The 25,220-nt window shown below is 37.2% G+C and overlaps 1 protein-coding gene across 3 annotated transcripts in view; it reads right to left on the reverse strand.

Moving 5' to 3' along the window:
- Positions 1-25,220, reverse strand: part of HAT1 (histone acetyltransferase 1) — a 62,382-nt gene that overhangs the window by 30,027 nt on the left and 7,135 nt on the right. For all 3 annotated transcript variants that reach the window (XM_028121123.2, XM_088021637.1, XM_028121130.2), the window contains exons 3-4: positions 11,749-11,824; positions 7,506-7,626 (exon numbers count right to left, since the gene is read on the reverse strand). In XM_028121123.2, coding sequence (XP_027976924.1) covers positions 7,506-7,626; positions 11,749-11,824 — 197 coding nt within the window. The remainder of the gene's footprint in view (positions 1-7,505; positions 7,627-11,748; positions 11,825-25,220) is intronic.

Below are 25,220 nucleotides of genomic sequence, written 5' to 3' on the forward strand. Positions count from 1 at the left end.
TTTTTTTTTAAGATTTTATTTATTTATTTTGACAGAGACACAGCGAGAGAGGGAACACAAGCAGGGGGAGTGGGAGAGGGAGAAGCAGGCTCCCCGTGGAGCAGGGAGCCCAATGAGGGGCTCGATCCCAGGACCCTGGAATCATGACCTGAGCTGAAGGCAGACGCTTAATGACTGAGCCACCCAGGTGCCCCTCCAGAAAATTTTAAAAATCTGCTCTCATCTACTCTCAAATTCAATCCATATTAGTAGGAGACAAGGATAAAACAGACAACTGAAGTTCACAGATAATACAAACTGTACCCATGTATTTCAACTTCCTCTGCCAAACCTTTTCCCAGAAATGCTAGCAATTAGCAAGACTGAACAATCTTAGTCATACACCCTTACACTAAAAGGCAATGAAATTAACTCAAGAGAAAGCAGGAGGCTCTGAAAAGTGTAAGATGAAAGAAACTGAAGACAACACAAATAAGTGGAAAGATATACTGTACTCATGGTTTAGAAGAATTATTATTATTAAAATGTTTGTACTACTCAAAGCAATCTACAGATTCAATGCACCTTCCCTCAAAATACCAATGGCTTTTTTCACAGAACTAGAACAAAGAATCCTAAAATTTGTATGGAACCACAAAAGGTCCTGAATAGCCAAAGCAATCCTGAGAAAGAACAACAAATCTGGAGATCTCACGCTCCCTGATTTCACAGTATGCTAGACTACGAAGCTGTAGTAGTCCAAACAGTATGGTACTGGCACAGAAACAGACACAGAGATCAACACAACAGAAGAGAATGCCTAGCAATAAACCCATATATATATGGTCAAGTAATCGATGACAAAGGAAGCAAGAATAAACAATGGGAAAGACAGTCTCTCCAATAAATAGCATTGGGAAAACTGGACAGCCACAGGCAAAAGACTGAAACTGGACCACTCTTGTACATTATATAGAAAAATAAATTCAAAATGGATTAAAGACTTGAATGTGAGACTTGAAACCATAAAACTCCTAGAAGAAAACAGAGGCAATAAGCTCTTTAACACTGGTCTTAGCAATATTTTTTCAGACTAGTCTCCTCAGGCAAGGGCAACAAAAGCTAAAATAAACAAATGGGATCACATCATTATACTAAAAAGTGGAGATGGGGCGCCTGGGTGGCTCAGTCTTAAGTGTCTGCCTTCTGCTCAGGTCATGATCCCAGGGTCCTGGGGTGGAGCCCGGCATCGGGCTCCCTGCTTCTCCCTCTCCTCCCCACACCTGCTCTCTCTATCTCTGTCACTATCTCTCTCAAATAAATAAATCTTAAAAAAAAAAAAGCGGAGAAAAGTGGAGAACGCGCATACACTGTTGTTGGGAATGTAATTGGTGCAGCCACTATGGAAAACAGTATGAAGGTTCTTCAAAAAATTAAAGACAGAACTACTACACAATCCAGCAATTCCACTTCTGGATATTTACTGGAAGAAAACGAAAACACCAATTTGAAGAGCTACGTGCACCCTTGTGTTCACTGCAGAATTATTTACAATAGGCAAGATGTGGAAGCAACCTAAGTGTCCATCATAGATGAATGGATAAAGATCAGATATATGTAAATACATACACACACACAAATACATGCATACAATGGAATATTACTCAGTCATAAAGAAAATGAAATCTTGCCATTTGCAACAACACAGATGGACCTACAGGGTATTATGCTATGTGAAATCTAAAAAACAAAACTAACTAATGAACAAGACAAAACAGAAACAGATTCATAGATATAGGTAACAAACTTGGTTATTGGACAGGGGAGTGGGTGTGGGAGTTGAGGGGGTTGGGCAAAATAGATGAAAGGGATTAATTAGTACAAAATTCCAGTAATAAAATAGTAATGGGGGGACGCCTGGGTGGCTCAGTCAGTTAAGTGGCTGCCTTCAGCTCAGATCATGATCCCAGGGTCCTGGGATCGAGTCCCGCACTGGGCTCCTTGCTCAGCGGGGAGCCTGCTTCTCCCTCTGCTTGCCACTCCCCCTGCTTGTACTCTCGCTGTCTCTCACCTATGCTCTCTCTCTCTCTAGCAAATACATAAAATCTTTTAAAAAAAATAGTAATGGGGATGTCACATATAGCACAAGGAATGTAGGCCATAATATTGTAATAACTTTGCATGGTGACAGACAATAACTGGACTTGCCATGGGGATCATTTCATAATGTATAAAGATATTAAAAAAAACAAAAAAAGGAATCACTATAATGTATACCTAAAACTAACAGGATACTGTATGTCAATTATACTTCAATTAAAAAGGGGGTGGAGGATCAGAAGGGAAGGGAGGGAAAAATGAAACAAGATGAAACCAGAGAGGGAGACAAACCATAAGAAACTTTTTTTTTTTAAGATTTTGAGAGAGAGAGAATGAGAGCGAAAGAGAGCACATGAGAAGGGGGAGGGTCAGAGGGAGAAGCAGAGTCTCCGCTGAGCAGGGAGCCTGATGCGGGACTCGATCCTGGGACTCCAGGATCATGACCTGAGCCGAAGGCAGTTGCCCAACCAACTGAGCCACCCAGGCGCCCCAGGAAACTCTTAATCTCAGGAAACAAACTGAGGGTTGCTGGAGTGGTGGGGCATGGGAGAGATGGGGTAGCTGGGTGATGGACATTGGGGAGGGTATGTGCTATGGTGAGTGCTGTGAATTGTGTAAGACTGTTGAATCACAGACCTGTATCCCTGAAACAAATAATACATTATATGTTAATAAAAAAAAAAGAGAGAGGTCAGGAGGTATTGATAAAAGCAAAGGTCAGAGACAACCATAAGAGGAACAAACCAACAGTGTTCTAAATAATCAAGCTTATTGTAGTAAAATTCAGAATAATTATGTTGCCTTTAAAGATAATGGCTAGTGGGGCTCCTGGGTGGCTCAGACGGTTAAGCGGCTGCCTTCGGCTCAGGTCATGATCCCAGGGTCCTGGGATCGAGCCCCACATCGAGCCTGCTTCTCCCTTTCCCTGCCGCTCCCCCTGCTTGTACTCTCTGTCAAATTAGATAGATAGATAGATAGATAGATAAAGAAAGAAAAAAAGAAAGAAAGATAGATAGATGATGGCTAGTGGAGGGGCAGCCTGGGTGGCTCAGTCGTTAAGCATCTGCCTTCGGCTCAGGTCACGTTCCTAGGGTCCTGGAATCGAGCCCTGCACTGGGCTCCCTGCTCAGCAGGCAGCCTGCTTCTCCCTCTCCCACTCCCCCTGCTTGTGTTCCCTCTCTAGCTGTCTCTCTCTCTGTCAAATAAATAAAATCTTAAAAAAAAAAAAAGATGATGGCTAGTGGAGATGTTTTACAAGCATCTTAATTGTGACTAAAAACATTTACATGCAACTGGAGAACTCAGCTTGGAAAAGAAAAATGGATGATGAAAGATTAATGTAATGGCAAATTCTAATAAGCAAATTAACTTCTAAGCTGATGTGCTGTGGCTTCTGACCACCTCACCCAAAAGAGTGTATTTTTCATACACAAAAATAACGCTATATTTTATAGTCTGTGAAAACTCAAATATGACATATAATAGTCTCAAACATAACACATCTAAAACAAAAATCTTGATTTTTTTTTTCCTATTTAGACCTACTTCTCCAATCTTCCCTATGTCAGTTTATAGTACTACTATTAAGGTTAAGCAATAGGGTACTCCTTGTTTCTCTTTTCTATCTCATTATATTTAATTCAAAAGTAAATCCTACTGGCTCTACCTTCAAAATATATCCTCAGTCAACAAATAATTACATTGGCTCCTCTTCATTCAGGAACCAACAAAATGTTTCTTCGTAACACTACTTACTATTTGTTTATTGACCGTTCCTCCTAGGTAGAATATAAGCTCCATGAGAGGAATGATTTTGTTTTCTTACCACTCTTTCCCTGGCATCAAGAACACAGAGGCACTGTGGAATGAACATTGTCAATGCAAACTGAGATAGAAGAGGCAAGCCCATTTCCCCCACATCCACTACCCATTCTTTTTTTCTAAGGGGAAAAAAAGTCTTTGAACATGCAATTTAAATAAATGATCTTCAACCATGAAGCAAATAATCCTACAAGAAGACATCATAAAAGATTGATTCCTTACTCCTAACACAGTACTTCTAAATGGAAAAACCTGGTTTTCAACAATGAAGCAATTAGAAGTCAATGCAAATACATAGCTATTTTCATGGCAAATGAAAGATTTACCAATAACTAAGTCAATAGTTCCTTTGGAAGAAATCAATTCAGCACTATCAGCTGAAACTTAAAAAAAAAAAAAAAAGACACCAAAACTTTCAAACAACAGTGAATTTTGTACAACACAAGGAAAACTACTACCTGTATTTTTAATAAGAGTATCTAGCTGGGATTGAGAATTTAACAATCTAATAAGAAGCATATGATTAGGAAAAAAAACTCCACTTTAATAGCCTATATTATATGCTAATTTATCTAGCATTGTGTGAATTTGGGCAAGTCCTTTATAATGAAACAAAATTTTAAAAAATTAACAACAACAAAAAAACCAAATCAACCAGTCCCAAGTCATGAGAAGTTTTAGTCAAAAAAAGATGGGGCATGAGGTTGGCAAATGATTTAAGTCAGAAGTTTAAAGTCAGTTTAAAAACTTGAAAAAGTTGGTTTAATTGTTAATGTGTTAGGAACTGCTACTTGTACAGGAGGAAGTTATGATATCCAGTATGCAGTAATACATAATATCTTTGCCTAGTTATGTGAAGCACAGTATTCTCAATATGACAGATCTGATCTGATAAAACTTCCTGGATATTCAAATTCAAATGACAAGAGATTTTATTCTAAGAATGCAATTTCCAATTTTATAAATGTGATTCAGTGACAAAAATAGCATTTCATTAAAAAAAATCAACTCTGGGGGTGCCTGGGTGGCTCAGTCCCAGTTAAGCATCTGCCTTCAGCTCAGGTCATGATCCCGATCCTGGGATCGAGGCCCACATCAGGCTCTCTGCTCAGCGGGGAGTCTGCTTCTCCCTCTGCCCTTCCTTGTGCTCTCTCTCAAATAAATAAATAAAATCTTAAAAAAAATTAACTCTGAAGTAATTCTTGATTAAGAGTTTCAATGCCTTGAAGGGAGGTAGGTGGGGGGATGGGTTAAATCGGTGATGAGGTAAGGAGTAGTACACTTGCTGTGATGAACACTTGGTAATGTATGGCATTACTGAATCACTGTATTATACCCTGGAAAACTAATATTGCACTGTATGTTAACTAACTGGAATTTAAATAAAACCTTAAAAAAAAGTCTCAATGCCTTTAAACAGGAATGTCCAGAAACAGAACTCTAAAACACATAATTTTCTTCAGGTCCCTCAGAGATTCATGTCCATCCCAGACATGCCAACTACACTCACCCCATCCCAACATCCCCAAAAGTTTCAACCACTCCATCATCAACTCAAGTCCAAAATGTCATTATCTAAGTTATTCAAGCAGACTCTGGGTATGATAAATCATGGGGCAAAATTCCTTTCCACCTGTATAACTAGAAAACAACTTACCACTTCTAAAATACAGTGGTGGGACAGGCACAGGATAAGTTATGATGGAGTTTCCCATTCCAAAGGGGAGAAAATGGTAGAAAGAAAGGAGTCACTGGTACCAAACAATTTCAAAATCCAGAAGGTCAAATTCCATTAGTTTTCAAGACCTGGGAATACCCTGGCCTGTGGCTCTACCTTCTGGGCCATTATTCCTTTTTCTTGAAGGGAAGCACACGTTTGAAGCTGAGCAGTGCTATCAGCCTGTTTCCTACCTATAGAATTTTGGAAGTTCATTAGCCTTTCCTCAACCTGTCAGTCCAAACTAGCAGTGTTCTGCTGATATAACATTCTCAAAACCGTTCTAGGTCACCTGTGTCTGCCTTGAGGGTTCACACCATTAGATAAGATGGTCCTACAAAGGACTTGATCTCTATTCAATCTCTATTCCTGGTTTTTGCTGAGATTACTGAGGAGATCCATGAGTCATGTGTATAATCTCTTCAGAAAGAACAAAAGGTTATCTAGCCAAGCTCTTGGCTTTCTCTCCAAACCACTTTCCTGACAATGAATCTCCTAACTTCAGTGTCTTCTGCAACCTGGATAGACTGAGAATCTCCCAAATCATCAAGTCCTGGATCTTTTTTGCTTTACAGTTCTTCCCACAATCTCACCCATTCCTCTCACATTTACTATGAGCCACAAGAAACCAGGCCACAACTTCAATACTTCAGAAATCTCCTCAGCTAAATATCCAACTTCACTGCTTACGTGTTCTCCTTTCTATATAAATGTAGGACACAATTCAGCTAGGCTTTCTGGCACTATATAACAAATATCTCCTTTCCTTCATTTTCTAATAATATGTTCATTTCCCTCTGACTCCTTCAACATTCCTATTTCTACCAACATACTGTTTATGATGGTACATTATTCTCTAAAATGATACAGTTTTCTCTCCCATGCTCCTAACTTTATTCTGAGCCCTCACCAGCAGTGCCTTTAAAGTCTGTATTTCTACCAACCATCTATTCAAGGTAGTCTATGCTCTTTCTATCATGTGCCTCAAAATTCTTCTAGTTTCCACCCATTACCCATTTCCAAAGACATTTCTACAGTTTTAGTCATTTGTTACAGTAGCACCCCACTTCCTGATATGAAAATCCATATTAGTTTCTATGGCTGCTATAACAAACTACCACAAACTTGGAGGCTTAAAACAATAGAGACTTATTCTATCACAGCCTAGAGGCAAAGTCTAAAATCACTATCACTGAGCTAAAATCAAAGTGTCAACAGGGCCACATTCCCTCCAGAGACTCCAGTGGAGTCTGTCTCTTGCTTCTTCTAAGTACACTTGCTGTGATGGTGGCTACCAGCATTCCTTGGCTTGTGGTCACATCACTCTGCCTCTGCTTCTTGAGGGGCCATAATTCAGCCTGCCCCAGATGCATACTCTTTAATGCCTCTCTTTGCCTTCACCCTCTTTTGGTTCATTTGTTTCAAAGAGTTTTATGTGATCAGCTTAATTGTCCATGTTCTTAAGGAAATATATTAGCAAAATCTGTGGGATTAGAAATGCAGCAAGAGAAATTTAAATAGGCAAATTCTATGTGAAGAAAAAGTAGAAAATTTAGCTATTGCCCTCCGTCTTATTTAACTTCTGGGAAATGAAGTAATTTTCACGTCCATAATAAAAAAACAGAAGTTGGTAAACAAAATACAACTCCGATCGTAAAAGTAAAGGGTTTTTAGAGAAGGTCCACTCAGGAAATAGATCAGGCCAAGGATCATGATCAAAGGTTACCTGCAGTGACAGGCAGGCAATCACCTCCATAACTAAAGACAATACATGGTTTTAAAGCCACTATATAACAGTTTCTCTCCTCCCTCAAGCCTTTAAATTTTAAAACCTGTTTTATAGTCAAATGGAAAGTAGAGTTAAAGATAAATTTATTATTGTTCTTACCTCTACACAGTCAAAATTCTCATCAACTTTAGATGCATATTCAACACGGAACATTGTTGACAAGCTACCAGCAATATAGTATAACAGGATCTTCAAACCCTTGTAACCAAAAGCAGTTTCACTGAAAAGGAAAAAATATCAGTAATCTGAGACCCCAGAAAGATTCTTTGTAAAGTCATTACAAAGTATTAGACCTACATATAAACAAGCTTAACTTTATGGGTAGTTTCAAGATTTTAAACCATACCTATTTTAAAAAGAAACAAACACTTGTAACGAAACTGTGCCTCAGCTTTCCTCATTTATAAAATAAGAGAGGCGTGCCTGGCTGGCTCAGCTGGTAGAGCATGTGACTCTTGATCTCAGGGTTGTGAGTTAGAGCCCCACCTTGAGTGGAGAGATTACATAAAAATAAAATCTTTAAAAAATAAAAAATAAAGTAAGAATAATAGCATCTACCTCAGGGACGTTGTTTGGGTTACATGAGCAAGTTAATACCTATAAACTGCTTATAATGTTGACCAGCACATTATACAAGTATGTAATAAATGTAATATATCATTGCACCTGCTTCTATTACTAGTACCAGAAGGCATTTCAAATCAGACACGAGTGGTATTTAAACTGGTACCTCGCTAGGCAAGCAGCTAAGATGTAGCTTTGGCCCAGTCTTTCCTCCAGTTTGCTTCCATCATCAACATCCAGAGCTGCTGAAAGTGGTGAAAGCATCTAATTACATCACCCTCTGAACTCAGAAAGCAGATCTGGAGCTGCTGTTATTTTTCCAGCCCTGCTTCCTGCAATCTACCTACACCTTGATATTCTCTTCTCTGGCTTAAAAAGAGTCTTCTAAAATGTGAATCTAAAATATCCAGAATAGGTAAAGCTATAGAGACAGAAGGTAGTTTAGTGATTGCTAGGGCTGGGGAGATTAAGGGAGGAAAAAGAGAATGACTTCTAACTGGTTATGGGAATTTTGGTGGGAATGACAAGATGTTCTGAAATTGACTGTAATGACTGCACAACACAATATACTAAAAATCATTGAACTGTATACTTTAAATAGATGAATTATATGGCAAATTACATCTCACATCTCAATAAAGCTTCTTTTTTTTTTTTTTAAGTGAATTCTGAAGAGGAGTGCCTGAAAGGAGTAGTGTCATTTACAGATTTCTGTCTAGGCATAAAATAAAACATAAGCAGTGTCCATTCCAGGACTCTGAAAGTTATGTGCATAAAAAGGAATGGCAATGATAAGTAGGATTAAGACCAATGTCATACCTGAGTCATAAAATACAGGGTTATGATTATGTGACTGTCATCTGTCCACCTTAGGAGTATGCAAGCATTTTTAATGACATGTGAAACAGAATGAATGTACAAAATACCACTGAGAAGCATTATCTGTAAGACCAGAGTCTATGCACCTAAGGAAGAGATTTTAAATAGCAAGAAGGGGAAAGGAATAAAATAAATAGCTCCTTAACGATAGAAATCCCAAAAGAAAATGTTCTTATCTTTATAATAAAATAAAACCTATTTAAAATACAAAAGGTTCAAATTTGGCATGAATCAATATGTAATAAAATATAATTATTAATATTTAAAAGCACATAAAATGCCCAATCTGATACATTAATAATGAAAAATTCTGAGGAAATTTGTCCCATGGAGAGACATTTGTCAACTTCAAAACACATTCAATAAATATGTGAACAATGCTGAAATAACACGTAGGTAAAATCGCCACGAAGGGCAGCATTTTAAATGTCAACTGTGTCAAAACACTCTTTCCTACTACAACAAAGCAGGGTTCCTTGGGAAAATGGCTAACTCCAGAACTAGTAGAAAAAGTGTAAGATGAATGAACACCTTATTGTATTCAAAAGTAAAGTGTCCCCCAAATAATGATGATATATCAAAAGGATTCAAAAACTGGTTTGAAATGGGATAATTTGAGCATCATAATTAATAACAGTAGCAGATTATGACCCCTTGGATTAAAAAAGATTCTGAGTCTATTCTGATATAAACAAAGAAATACATAAGGGGAAAAAGAGACGCTCTTCCTTATAGAATGCCAACTAATAAATGTAGAAGGTATGACAGAGTTAGAAAAATCACCATTTTACAATCACAGTAAAAGCTTCAAGCAAGAATCTTCAGTGGATTTAAAACTACTGGATGAAAGTCTGACGGGAAACAGGATCTTTTCAGTCTCAAGAGTATCTCCCCACAGATTACATAATAAAGGCGAAAACCTTATAGTGGAGAAAGCTGACAGACACCTCTAAACTAAGTGACCCAAGTTAACAAACAATGGGACAAACTGACGTTATGGACTTTCTGATTATGACAGACTGAGATGGACACACACAACTTCTGTGGTAATATAAAAATGTATATTATCGGGGTGTCTGGGTGGCTCAGTCGTTAAGCGTCTGCTTTCAGCTCAGGTAATGATCCAGGGTCCTGGGATCAAGCCCCACATCGGGCTCCCTGCTCAGTGGGAAGCCTGCTTCTCCCTCTCCCACTCCCCATGCTTGTGTTCTCTCTCTCGCGGTCTCTGTCAAATAAATAAATAAAAATCTTAAAAAAAAAAAGTACATTATCTGAATTTAATCATGAAGAAACAAACTAATGCAAAATGAAGGTTTATAAAACTAACCTATACCCTACGAAAATGTCTATGTCACGAAAAACAAAGAAAGGCTGAGGAACTGTTTCAGATTAAAGGAGACCAAAGAGATATGACAACTAAATGCAATATGTGGGGTGCCTAGGTGGCTCAGTCAGTTAAGAGTCTGCCTTGGACTGAGGTCATGATCCCAGGGTCCTGGGATGGAGCCCCATATCGGGCTCTCTGCTCAGCAGGGAGACTGCTTCTCCCTCTCCCTGCTGCTCCCCCTGCTTATACTCTCTCTCTGTGTCAAATAAATAAATAAAATCTTAAAAAAAAATAAAAATTAAATAAATGCAATATATGACTCTAGATTGGATTCAGAATAAGGAAAATTGTTATGAAAGAATTACTGGAAACCAAGTGGCAAAATTTGAAATGTGGACTGTATCTTAGAAAATAGTACTACAGCAGTGTTAAATTTCCTCAATTTTGATAATTATAGGGTTACTGTCCTTGTTTTTAGGACATACATACTAAAGAATTTAGGAGTAAGGGATCAAGATATATCTGCAAACAACTCTCAAATGGTTCAACAACATACCAATATATCTATCTATATAGGAGAGAATGATTAAGGTAAATAGAACTAAATGCTAACAAGTGGTGAATCTAAATAAAGGATATACAGAGTACTATTCTTTTTCTCCTTTGAATCAATTAACATACAGTGTACTATTAGTTTCAGAGGTAGAGTTTTAATGATTCATCAGCTGCATATACACCCAGTGCTTACATCAAGTGCCCATACTATTCTTATAACTTTCTGCAAATAAGTTTCACAATCAAAAGTTTAAAAAAATGGTAAATGACTATTCTAATAATGTAATGAAGCTACAGGAAATTAAGGGATTGTGCTGAATATCCCAGGACATATCTATAATGTTGCTTTTAAAAATGAATTTCTCGGGGTGCCTGGGCGGCTCAGTCGGTTCAGCGCCTGCCTTAGGCTCAGGTCATGATTCCAGGGTTCTGGGATCAAGCCCTGCATCTGGCTCCCTGCTCCGCAGGGGGCCTGCTTCTCTCTCTGCCTCTGCCTGCAGCCCCCCTGCTTGTGTTCTCTCTGTCAAATAAATAAAGTTTTTAAAAATAAAAAATAAAAATAAATGTTTTTTAACGGCCTATTAGTTGTCATAGAAGAACAACTTAAGCTTTCTAGCTTCAGGAGAGTCTATTCTGTACTAAGAGCAGTATAGCAAAGGAGCAGGAAGAAAAAGTAGTAATTATGAAGATGAGCTTCATAGACAGATTGCCTGAATCTGAACTCTGGTCATTCACATGTCCTTAAGCAGCTATTCAATTCCACCAATGTACAATGTAATGGATGATAATACCATCGCTAAGATGGTTGTGAGAATTAAATGAGGTAATGTATCCACAGCACTACATGATAGGTATGATACAGTAAACTGGTGTTTCAATGTCAAAAATGCATTCTAATGTATATTTTAAAATAAATTACATAAACAACAGCAAAGAAAGTAAAGTCTGCTTTCTAGATCTTAAAAAAAAATTTTTTTTTTTTTTTTTTGGCCACACTAATTTGGCAAAGTTACTTACTCATCCCCAAAGAGTTGATGGGTATATTCAGGAAAGAAAGTTCTAATGTCATTCTCAAGATCTTCAGGAAAACGAACTGTTTAAAAGAATAAAAAATATAGAGATATTAAAGACACTAAATTAAAGATATTAAAGGTGACAGGTATTTCCATTTCAAGAATTTCACTATAACTAGGATACAGCCAACATCTTTCTTACTTAAAATGTCACTTTTCCATTATATGATTTACACTGGATTCTCATGAGACAAGTGAACAATGAAAATTAGAATATCACTTTGAGTGCTTCAGTGTCAAAACCTTACTGATTCTAAGAATTAGAAAACTAGGTATGACAAAGGCATCTGATTTAGTTTTTATTTTTCTTTATGTTTATATACAATGCAAAGAGTAAAAGAAAACAAAACCAAAAAAGACACTCTGAGATAAGAAAAGCTACAGCATCAAAAAAACTAAAAAAGAATGTTACAGGAAACATTCTGAGAATAACAGTAATGTGAGTTTTGAGGAGGCCTTTATCATTACATCATTCTCTATCAATGCAAGATGATATTCATGTTATTCCTAGGTTTGGGTTTTTGTTTTGCTATTAAAAATAACACTGCAATGGCATCCTTATACACGCTTTACTGTACTCTTACATACAGTACATAAAGGATAAATTCCTGGCAGTACAAATGTTGAGTAAAAGTACTGAATTATTTTTATAAATACTGCTTAAGTGCCCTCTAAAAATTTTAACAGGGGCGGCTGGGTGGCTCAGTCGGTTGAGCGTCTGCCTTCGCTCAGGTCATGGTCCCAGGGTCTTGGGATCGAGCCCCGCATCGGGGTCTCTGCTCAGCAGAGAGCCTGCTTCTCCCTTTCCCTCTGCCTGCCCCCTCTGCCTACCTGTGCTCTCTGTCAAATAAACAGATAAAAAATATCTTTAAAAAAATATTTTAACAGTTTATATACCCACTAGCAGCTACTTAAACTCCTTTGCTTCCCATATTCTTGAGAATATTCTGTACCCTCAACTTTAATTTCTACGAATTAAAGATGGAAATGGGTACCCTGTTATTTTATTTGCATTTATTGAGTTCTGATACTATTGGACATTTCCCCAATATAATTTATCTTATGCAGAAAAAAACCTTACCCTCCCCCACCAAATTCTTTAAACTGAAGAATGAAAAGTTGTAGATGAAAAATTTCCAACACTGTCCTCCTAGAACAGGTTATTCACAGGGTGCCAAAGTATCATCCAGCAGATTAATGATTTACAGAAGAAAAGGTATCTTTTCACTGTAGAGATCTGGCAGTTACCACTTGTCCAAGTAATCTAACTTAAAATCACTCATTACAGGATAGACCAACATTGTATGTCTCCTGATTCAATGCAATTTAACATATACAGCCATCATTTATGAAACATTTTCTTAACAAAAATGTTTATCCTAGCTCTAATCCAGCTTTAAATCTTCCAATTTACAAGAAATATAGAGGACAGGGTAACAAGTTAAATACTACCAAAAGAAAACAGACAAATCCAGAATGTAGATTTGTTTATTAATTCTACTCAATAACTTTACTCTCCCAAATAAATCAATGGTATGGGGGAAAAAATTCCATGTTGGGGGGAAGGACTGTTCTTTTTTTTTTTTAATTCTTTTTTTATTTTTTTCTTTTTAATTTTATTGTTATGTTAGTCACCATACATTACATCATTAGTTTTTGATGTAGTGTTCCATGATTCATTGTTTGTGTATAACACCCAGTGCTCCATTCAGTACGTGCCCTCTTTAATACCCATCACCAGGCTCACCCATCCCTCCACACCCCCTCCCCTCTAGAACCCTCAGTTTGTTTCTCGGAGTCCATAGTCTCTCATGGTTCATCTTCCCCTCCAATTCTCCCCCTTTATTTTTCCCTTCCTACTATTTTCTTTTCTTTTTTTTTTAACATAATGTATTATTTGTTTCAGAGGTACAAGTCTGATTCATCAGTCTTACACAATTCACAGCGCTCACCATAGCACATACCCTCCCCAATGCCCATCATCCAGCCACCCCATCCCTCCCACCCCCCACCACTCCAGCAACCCTCAGTTTGTTTCCTGATATTAAGAATGGAAGGACTGGTTCTGAATTAAAAGAGATTAAAGAAACATTACAGCCAAACATGATGCATGATCCTTGACTGAATTCTGGGTTAAATAACTTTTATTAAAAAGCTACCGAATTCTTTCAAGGACAACCAGGGAAACCAGAAAATTATACGATATTAAAGAATTACCATTAATTTTCATAGGTATGATAATGGAATTATGGTTATATAGGAATATTCACATATTAGGACTGTCATGATGTTCAGAAATCTACTTTTCGGGTGCCTGCGTGGCGCCATCAATTAAGCATCCAACTCTTGGTTTCAGTTTGGGTTGTGATCTTGGGGTCATGAGATTGAGCCCTGAGTCGGGCTCCGAGTCTGGTGCAGAGTCTACTTGGGACTTCCTCTCCCTCCTCCCCGTTTGAGCGTGCACACACGCGTGCTCTCTAATAAATAAATCTTTTTAAAAAATCTACTTTCAAATAATTCGGCAAAAGTATATATTAAAGCAAATATGACAAAATATTAATTGTTGAATTTAGGTACTGGATATATAGGTTAAGTATTGTTCTATTTTCTCAACTCTTCTGTGTTAACAAATTTTCATAATGAAAACTGAAATTGAAAAAAGCCCTGGGCAAATACAGCAAAATGTTAAGACATGAAAAGCTAAGTGATGAGATAATGATATTCATTAGCTTGCTCTATGTTTTTTGTATGTAATACTACACAATAAAAAAAAAAACAATCCAATATGTCTAGACTCATTAACCTCCAAAATTTCCCACTACTGAATCTCTAATATTTAAAAATATTTGGAAGTCTCTAGAAATTATTAAAAATAAATTTCAGGGGTGCCTGGGTGGCTCAGTTGTTAAGCATCTGCCTTCAGCTCAGGTCATGATCCCAGGGTCCTGGGATCGAGACCCACACTGGGCTCCCTGCTTGGAGGGAAGCCTGCTTCTCCCTCTCCCACTCCTCTTGCTTGTGTTCCCTCTCGCTGTCTCTGTCAAATAAATAAATAAAATCTTTAAAAAAAATTAATTTCAGGGTGCCTGGGTGGCTCAGTTGGTTAAGCGACTGCCTTCGGCTCAGGTCATGATCCTGGAGTCCCGGGATCGAGTCCCACATCGGGCTCCCTGCTCAGCAGGGAGTCTGCTTCTCCCTCTGACCCTCTTCCCTCTCATGCTCTCTATCTCTCATTCTCTCTCTCTCAAATAAATAAAATCTTAAAAAAATTAATTTCAAACTACTGCTTCTAATATAATATATAGCACTTTGGTAGTGATGAGAGACACAAGAGAAAAATGTAACAAGTGTCAAAAATGTAGTTATGATAACTATTTCTATAATTTGGATTGGCCTTCTTCCAATATACCTGTCATCTAAACTATTAAGGTTTTACTATTTCAGCATGAAATTTAGTCCACAGGTAACAGTAACTAAAAGAAAGAGAAAGCAAAGTGATGAGTCTTTTAGTTGAAGAATCAAATAGCTTAAGGCAAATATATAGTTAAATATTTATTGTTTGGATTTGATTAGATTTGGGTGAGAGAATCTAAGAGAAATTCTTAAAAACCAACGCTATGTACTTTACAAAGGATTTAGTATCGAATAAATGAAGTTTTTATATTAGTCATTGTATTACATGAAAACTGTTTGCTGTACTACGTTTAGCCACACTGAGCAGATCCCTAAAAAGTTGCCCCCAAATTCCTCGGATTACACATTGAGAAGACATCCGGGGTTATACTTTATAGAGATCAGCCTAAAAGTTATCTCCTCAAAAAGGGTCTTTAAGATAAAAAGTCCTAGGCCTAGACAAAAGGAACCAACAATTAGTGCTAGGAGGTTAGTACTTCTAACAGATAAGAAACAAAGATGAATTTTCTACTCTTAGTAAAAACAAACAAACAAAAAACCCTTGGGGGCGCCTGGCTGGCTCAGTGGGGAGAACATATGACTTCTAATCTTGGGGTCATGAGTTCAAGCCCCACATCATTAGGTGTAGAGCTTACTTAAAAAAACAAAAACAAAAAAAACCTCAATATTTACATAAGTGTAGTAATTACCATAAAAGAAATGAAACCACATCTCTGTATTTGTCTGTTCTGGACATTTCACATAAATGGAATCATACAATATGTGCCTTTTGTGTCTGGCTTCTTTTTTCTTTTTCTTTTTTTTTTTTTTTTAAAGTAGGCTCCACACCCAGCATGGAGCCCAGTACAGGGCTTGAACTCACGACCCTGAAATCAAGAGTCAAGACACTTAACCGGTCCCCCAGGTACCCCATGTCTGGCTTCTTTCACTTAATAGGTTCATCCATGTGATAGCATGTACCATTAGTTCATTCCTTTTTGTGGTTGAATAATATTCTACTATATGGATATACCATAATTTGCTTATCCAGTCCTCGGTTAATGGACATTTAGGATGTTTCCATTTTGGGGTTATTATGAATAATGCTGCTATGAATGTTCCTGAACAAGTTTTTGTGTGAACAGTGTTGTATGCCAACACAGGACATATTCATAAGAAGGAGTCACACACAGTGTTATTAACCATATCATTAGTTTTCACTTGAACATTTACTGTGTACGAGGCAATTTGCTAAGGATTTTATAAACATTGTAGTTAAACCCCACAAGAACTATAGAAGGTAGGTATTATTACCTCCGTTTTCTAGATGAAAAATGCAAAAAAGACTAATTTGCTCACGGCCACAAAATAAGTAGTGGGCTTAAGGCTGAATCAATCAGACATATATACATGTAGATGAGAACATGTATAAAGTGTGAACTCTCCTGGATATCACAAACATTAAATATTTTTAAGTCTTTACAATGCAGTTATGTCAGTAAAGCAAGAGAGCAAGCAAACAACCCCAAAATGATTAAATAAATTACATAAATGAAAGAGTTTCAATATAAATATTAAACATAATGCTATTGAGAAATATTTGGTGACAGAAAAATGTTTATGATGCATTTAGGTGAACAGAATATGACAATGTAACCTCAATTTTATAAAAGAAATAACATAAGTGAATATATAATTTAAAAAACTAGAAGGAATTATCCCAAATTATAATACAGAAGTACTATAGTTATTCTGAGTGATAAAATTATGGGTAATTTTTATTTCTTATATTCTTATACACTTCCCAAAATTTCTGCAAAATATGTATTATTCCAACAGAGGAATATACAATATAAAAAACTGTAATAATTTAAAATAAGCACTAAAATTTTTCTTTTCAGGAAAACCTCTCACATTTTTGGAGAAAAATGGAAGATCAGGGCCCAGAATACTAAATGGCACCTTATCGCCAACACAGATCATTAAGACTTAAAATGAATCTTCTATTTGAATACAAATCCTATTGTTTCCACTCCTATATATAGTTCCTATATTTCCTAGTTCTCAGAATCACTTCGGTAATTTCAGGAGGGACAAAATGTGTAAAAGAAGATGCATTCTACACTGTATGTTAACTAACTGGAATTTAAATAAAGACTTGAAAAAAAAGATACATTCTACGTGTCTTTTTTTTTTTTTTTTTTTGACAGAGATAGAGCGAGAGAGGGAACACAAGCAGGGGGGAGTGGGAGAGGGAGAAGCAGGCTTCCCGTGGAGCAGGGAACCCGATGCGGGGTTTGATCCCAGGACCCTGGGATCATGACCTGAGCCGAAGGCAGACGCTTAACGACTGAGCCACCCAGGCGCCCCACATTCTACATGTCTTATTAGCCCAAAACATAATTAGGAAATCACCAAGGCACGTTAATTTAATCAGTTTTGAAGTTTAATAATGCTTAAGCATTTAACATATGTACGATCCATTGATAGGTGCTCATAATGCAGATATAAATGGGTTCCAGTTCTCAAGCAGCTTCAGAGATGCTGCTACATATTCCTCATAATATCTAAATGTACTCGGGACTATATCTTAGTTTATTCACACTCCTGTGTTCTTTTTTTTTCTTTTAAAGATTTATCTATTTGAAAGAGAGAGAGAGAGAGAGAGAGAGAGAATGAGTGGGAGGGGCAGAGGGACAGGGAGAGAGAAGCTCAAGCAGACTCTGCTCTGAGCACAGAGCAGGGCTCAATCCCACAACCATGAGATCACGACCTGAGCCAAAACCAAGAGTCGGACACTCACCCAACTGCACCACCCAGGCACCCCTTACTCCTGTGTCCTTTAAACAACTGAAATCTTAGTGTTTGGGCCAATACATACTTTCCTGACTATGTTAAAGTAAGTTTAAGGACATATTCATAAGAAGCAAAGTAAGTTTAGTTACATTATTTTAAAATGCAGGGGTGAAGGCAGGGCCCAGTAACGCTCCTGGGAACATTCCCATCAGCTCCACCAGCCTGCAACATTAGAGGTCTTAACGTTACAATATACCTTAGAAACCATCCTAATTAATCCCATCATAGTCTTTATTCCAGCAAACTTTAGTCAAGTTCCTAGGTTATCCCTTTTTACCTGGATTCTCATCCCTATACAGTAGCATAAAACTACTAATCTAATGCCAATTCCCACCCCACTCCAACTCCCTGTGACTACTGTGAAACACACAGGTCCATTATCACCAAAATTCTCCATATGCCCAACCTCTTCCTTGAATCTTCTCCCATACCTTTCACCCTGACAGTCACGGACAAACCTGGCACTCCCTCAAGACACTGCTTCTCTTACAGCCCTCTCAAGCAGTGGCTGCTTTCTCCTTATACCGCTAGGACGAATTGTTCTTCTAACTCCTCACTGCTCGTTTTAGGCCAATGTCCTTCTCCTCACACCTTAAGAACAATCAGCTTTGATGCTAATGCCCAATCTTTCCCTCATTCTTTGAAGAATTTAGTTTCTGGCTTACTGTCACTCTTTCAAACATTATAACTGACTTAAATCTTGGTGACTTTAAAAACTCATGAAAATTAATCTCTGACCCAGCCTTTCAGTTTCTTGATTCCTTCTCCAAGAATCTTTTTACTGTAACATTCCCATGACATACCCTAGCTCTTATCATTATCAATAACTATACCCCCTTTTTTTTTAAAGATTTTATTTATTTGACAGAGAGAGACACAGCGAGAGAGGGAACACAAGCAGGGGGAGTGGGAGAGGGAGAACAGGCTTCCCATGGAGTGGGGGGAGCCCGATGTGGGACTCGATCCCAGGACCCTGGGATCACGACCTGAGCCAAAGGCAGACGCTTAATGACTGAGCCACCCAGGCGCCCTAACTATACCCTTTTAATTTCCACGTCAAACATTGTACAATCTTACCACTACCTCTTCCTAGCTTACTTCCTGTGATACCGTAATTCTAACAATTCTTCAACCCCCACCAGGACTTACAATGTATTGATTAGGACACAATTTTTGCTGCCCCTCACCGCCTCCGTATCCTTACTTTCCTCCCTCCCTTTCCAGTGTAGAGTTCCACGGCCAATCAATACTATCACTCCTTCATAAACAACCTCAACTCCTCTGCTCCAATCTTTGTCATGCCAGCCTAAAAGACCATTCTAGTTAAATCTGACTATATGCCCACTTTTTGCTATATCCTTGCATCTGCATGTGGCTGACCTCGATTTTACATTCATGAGTACTAACTTGAAGTGGACCCTTTGTGCTATCTGACAATCATACCATAGTTCTGAAGTCTACTCACTCCTCCTGCTTGACAAGATGACTATTTCCTCAAACCTCCAACATCTTCTAGAATCACATTCTCACCTGATAACCTTTCTTCTTGTTTCACTTAGGAAGCAAGCATTCATAAGAGAACCTGCACAGACTGCCACCTTTACAGCTTCACTCCCATAGATCTTCCCTTCATTAAACTGACAGAGAAATTCTCCATGCTCCCATCTAAGGCTAATCCCTCCACTGATACTCTCAAGAATATTTTCTCATATTTTCAAGGATATCACTCCACAAATATTCCCTATTCTTTTTCTGGATCATTTTTTCCTTCTCTGACAGATCATAGGCATCAGCATATAGACATGCTGTTATTTCTCCCATGCTTAAGTAACTCTTGTTGCAATATTCCTATCTGAAAAAGCAGTCTTCAATGTAAGGAAAGATGAGTTAAAGTGGGGACAGAGATAAAGAGATCCTTTTATTACCAGAGATAAAGAAGTAACATTTTATAATGCTTAACAGGTCAATTCATTAAGAAGACTCAAGTCTACATCTGTATGCACCTAATACCAGACCTTCAAAATATATGAAGCATAACTATACCTCAATTTAAAAAAAAAGAAAAAAATACACGAAGCAAAAGCTGACAACTGAAGAAACAGACAAATCCATAATTATTGTTGGAGATTTCAACAGACCTCTCTCAACTTCTGAAAGAATAAGTCAATAAAAATCAGCAAAAATATACAAGACTTGAATAACACTATTAAGCCAACTGACATTTATACAACCCTATATAAAACTGCAGAATATAAGTTATCTTCCAGCATACCTGGGACATTCACCAAAATAGATATGTGCTAACCTATAAAACAAGTCTCAAATTTAAAAAGACTGAAATAATCTGACCTTGATAGAATTAAAATAGAAATCAGTTTAAGATAGCTAGAAAAGCCCGAAATATTTGGAAATTAAGCAACACTTTTCTGTATAAGCCCATAGATCGAAAAAGAATAAGAATACTTTCAACTGAACAATAATAAAAACACAACATAACAGAATTGGTGGTATGCAATTAATTAGTATTCAGAGGTAAATTTATAATTTTAATGCTAATATTATAAAAAGAAAGTTTAAAACCAATTATTTAAGCATTTACCTTAAGAAGGGAAATTTCTTAAGAGCAAGTTAAAGTAGGAATAATAAAGAATAATAAAGGAAATTATAAAGATTAAGAGTAGGAAATAAACAATAAGCAATAGAAAAAAACAATTATTGAAAAGACCAATAAGATCGATAAACTGATAGACAGACTCATCAAGAAAAAAGAGACAAAATACATACTACCAGTATCCCGGAGAAAGGATTGGATATTCTACAGTCCTTGATAGGGTAATAAGGGAATAATATGAACTTCAGTCAGACAAGAAAGTTAGATAAAATGGACAATTTCCTTAAAAGACAAAAATTACCAAAACTGACACAAGAAGAAACACCAAATCAGAATAGTACTAAATCTATTAATTAGATTTGTAGTTAAAAACCTTCTAACAAAGAAAACTCAAGGCACACAAAGCTTCACTGGTAAATTTTATTTTTTTATTTTTATTTATTTATTATTTATTTATTTATTTTAAAGATTTTATTTATTTATTCATGAGAGACAGAGAGAGAGAGGGGCAGAGGGAGAAGCAGGCTCCCAAGGAGCAGTGAGCCCGATGCCGGACTTGATCCCAGGACCCCGGGATCACGACCGGAGCCGAAGGCAGACGCTTAACTGAATGGCTCAGATGGTTTTAACAAACATTTAAAAAAGAAATAATATCAATCTTATGGAAACTCTTTTTAGCAAATAGAGAACAGTTCCCAACTCATTTAATAAGCCCAGCAAAATCCAATAAGGCCAACTAATCAAACTAAGACATAGAAAAAAAGATTACATTAAATCTGTAAATGAATGTGGGCAAAACTGTTGTCTTAATAACAGTGAGCCCTTCAATCTATGATTTTTAAAACTGACAACACCAAACATTCATGAGGATGTGGAGCAACCAGAATTATAACACATTCTTGGTATGAATATAAATGTACTTGGGAAATCAGTCTGGCAAGTATCTCATAAAGCTAAATGTAAAACTACCCTATGACACAGCAAATCCACTTCTAGGAATTTATCCAAAAAAAAAAAATCATATGTCCACAAAAAGACTTGTACAGGAACATTCTTGGCAGAGTTATTTATAACAGCCAAAAATCAGAAAAACCAAAATGTCTATTAACTGATGAAGAGTGATATATCCAACAATGGAACAGTATTCAGCAATAAATAGGAATGAACCCCTGATATAGGCAACAAAGGATGCACCTCAAAAACATGCTGACTGAACTAGGCCAGTCACAGAGTATACATACATAACTACATTGAAATAAGGTTCTAAAAGAGGCGAAACTAATTTTGGTGAAAGAAATCAGAACAGTAACACCTTACAGGGACCTGGGAATGAAAGGAAAGGAGCAGGGTTGCCTGGGTGGTGCAGTCAGTTAAGAGTCCAACTCTTGGTTTCAGCTCAGATCATGATCTTGGGGTCCTGAGATCAAGCCACGTGTCAGGCTCTGTGCTCAGTTCAGCTCAGAGTCTGCTTAAGATTCTCTTTTCCTCTTCCTCTGCCCCCCCATCGTGTGTGTGCATTCTCTCTCTCTCAAATAAATAAATAAATCTTCAGAGGTGGAAAAAAGGGAAGGCACAAAGTTCTGTCCACTGAGAAAGCCCACTCTCATTAATGTTAGAACACTAATGGCAACAAGCTCACCTGCTCTCACCCAGCACATCTTGGCTTCAAAATGATATTTTCCTCTTAAAACAAAAACAAAAACAAAAACAAACCAACAAGGCTCCTTGCAGAAATGGCTGATTCCAGAGCTGTGGCAGAGATAACAGATGAGCCTGGAATATTTTGTTCCAGAAAGTAATCAAAGAATGAAGTAATCAAATAAGGAGGAGGACATGTAAAAACACAGAAGCCAGCATGAACTGGGCTCCCACCGGCCAAATCAGGGACAATATAAGGACCAAAATAAATTATAGGAACAGATTATAATCCACTCAATAAAATGGGAACTAAATAAATGAATTGGAAGTTTAATGAAAAACTGACAGGTGCTGTAAGATCTGCACATCACTTCTGTGATATCCCTACCAAAGATACAGAACCTGAAATAACCATGAGCAAACATCAGATAAACCCAAACTGAGGGACATTCTACAAAATAACTGGTCTGCCATCTTCAAAGGTGTCAAGGTCATGAAAGTCGAGAAAAGGTTCCAGTCTGAAGGGGACAAAAGAAACAAGGCAACCAGATGTAAGCCCTGATCCTAATTAAACTGGATCCCTTTGCTATAAAGGGTCTTTGGGGACAAGTGGGAAAATTTAAAGAGTCTGAGAATTAAATGGTGATAATGTATTGATATTAATTTTCTAATTTTGATGATTATATTCTGGCCATGTATACTAATGTTCTTGTTCACAGTAAACATACATTAAAGAGTATGTGGTGATGGTTCATCAAGTCAGCAATTTATTCCCAAATAGTTCAGGGAAAAAAGGTCTTTGTATTTTTACATTTCCAACTTTTCTGTAAGTGTGCAATTGTTTCAAAAACAAAACAAAGAGGAATGCCGCCCACCAGATCTGTTGCATGTCTCAATCTCCCAAAAATTGGGTTTTAAATTCAATCCCCCCCAGAGCAGCTATTTGTGGAGGGGGGAGACCTCAAACCTCACTGAATCATGTACTTAGTGTGCATTTCATTGTATGTAAATTGTACATCCCTTTTTAAAAAGCAAAAATAAAGTCATCTAACTTTATCCTGTGTCTTCCTCTAGCTGCCCATTTCTCAACTCCACTTCTGAGCAAAACTTCAAAAACAGTCTATACTCCATTTTTAATTTCTCTCCTCTTAATTTCTCTTAAATTACTTTTTAAAAGTAGATCCTATGACTCCATCACTTCTCTCGTTAAAAAATAAAACACCAAATCAATCACTAAATCCGAAGAGCCCTTATGTTATGCGAACTACCAGCAACACCTGACATAGTTAACTACCTCCTCCTCCTTCAAACACTTTCATCATTTGGCTTCCAGACACGTCATCCTCCCAAGCTATCCTTCTCAGTCACAGTGGCTTCCTTAATGTTCCTTGAACACAGCCAGCACATTCTGCCCTTGCCATTCTTCTGCGTGTTAACACTCTTCCTTGAGCTATCTACACTGCTCACAGATTCATTTCTTTTTTTATCTACTCAAATGTCACCTTAGCAGGACCTAATCACCCTGTATTTTCTCCATAACACTAATCACTATCTTTCATGTATTTATGTCTGTTTCTCATAATCAGAATGTAAGCTCCATGAAGACAAGAACTGCTCTATTTGTATCTGTATACTGCTCTATCTCCAGTGCCCAGATAAATGCCTGCCATATGAGTATGGCTAAATAAGTATTTGGCAAATGGTGAATGCACTTAAAATATAAAGACTATCTCAGCAGAACTAACAATATACTTTATTTTAAAAACAGGTTATATGGCTTTTTAGGAGAATTTAAAACAGAGTACACGGAGACTGAAAGGTTAGGGAAAATAAAACACACGTTAGTTAGAGATAGGAATGAGAAAGTACAAGGAAACAACAGAAAAATGAGGTAACAAAAGCAACAAACAATAAATTTAAAGGAAATAAAATTCCTAGGTGAAAAAAAATTATACAATCAAATCCAAGTATGCACACTCCAAGAGACACACCTAAAAGGAATGGCAGGTTAAAAGTAAACAGAATGGTCAAAAATGTATCATGAGAACCACAAAACTTGAAAATGCAATCTAAATTGTATTAAGGTAAAAAACAATAACAATAAGAACATTAAATGGCATAAGAGGACCTCCTCATAATGATTAAGGTGAATTCTTTCAAGCCTTTACCATTAGGTAAATCTAATGCTTTTTAAAACTGGTGAGGGTGGAAGTGGTAATGTAGTAAGGCCAAGAAAAGTAGTCAATAAAGAATACAAAAGTTGACCTTCACCTCCCCTAAAAAGTAAGCACAAAGGAGAAAAACACAGACCAAACTCATCTTTTAGTGGTAACGTAAAAATACCTTAAAAGTCTTCATGAGTTTATTAAAATATCTCTAGATATTCAATTTATAAGAGCAAGGATGGTTTAATATAAAGGTATAATAAAATCTATTATATTAAATATTATAAACATTGTATATAATATATTCAAAATTATTTCCATGGAAATAAAAATGGCACTTGATAAACTCTAATACACGTTTGAATAAAAACTCTTTGCAAACAAGACAAACTATTCTTGAAAGTAATAAGCAAGGATCATGTTTGTGGAGAAATACCAGAACCATTCTCATTAAATTAAGGAACAGGGACGACTGTACTTATTTTTTAACACTGTTCTGAAAGTCTTAGCCAATGCAGTATGAAAAGAGAACAGGGGTGCCTGGGTGGCTGAGTCGGTTGAGTGTCTGACTCCTGATCTCAGCTCAGGTCTTGATCTCAGGGTTGTGAGCTCCAAACCCATGTTGGGCTCCACAATGGGTATGGAGCCTACTTAAAAAAAAAGAGAGAGAGAGAGAGAGAAGAAAGAGGCACATGTATCAAAAAGAAAGAGAACTGGGGTGCCTGGGCTCAGTCATTAAGCATCTGCCCTCGG

This window comes from Eumetopias jubatus, unplaced genomic scaffold, assembly GCF_037043125.1.
Source record: "Eumetopias jubatus isolate StellerSeaLion01/CBP00866 unplaced genomic scaffold, mEumJub1_p1.0 scaffold_3, whole genome shotgun sequence".
Lineage (NCBI taxonomy): Eukaryota > Metazoa > Chordata > Mammalia > Carnivora > Otariidae > Eumetopias > Eumetopias jubatus.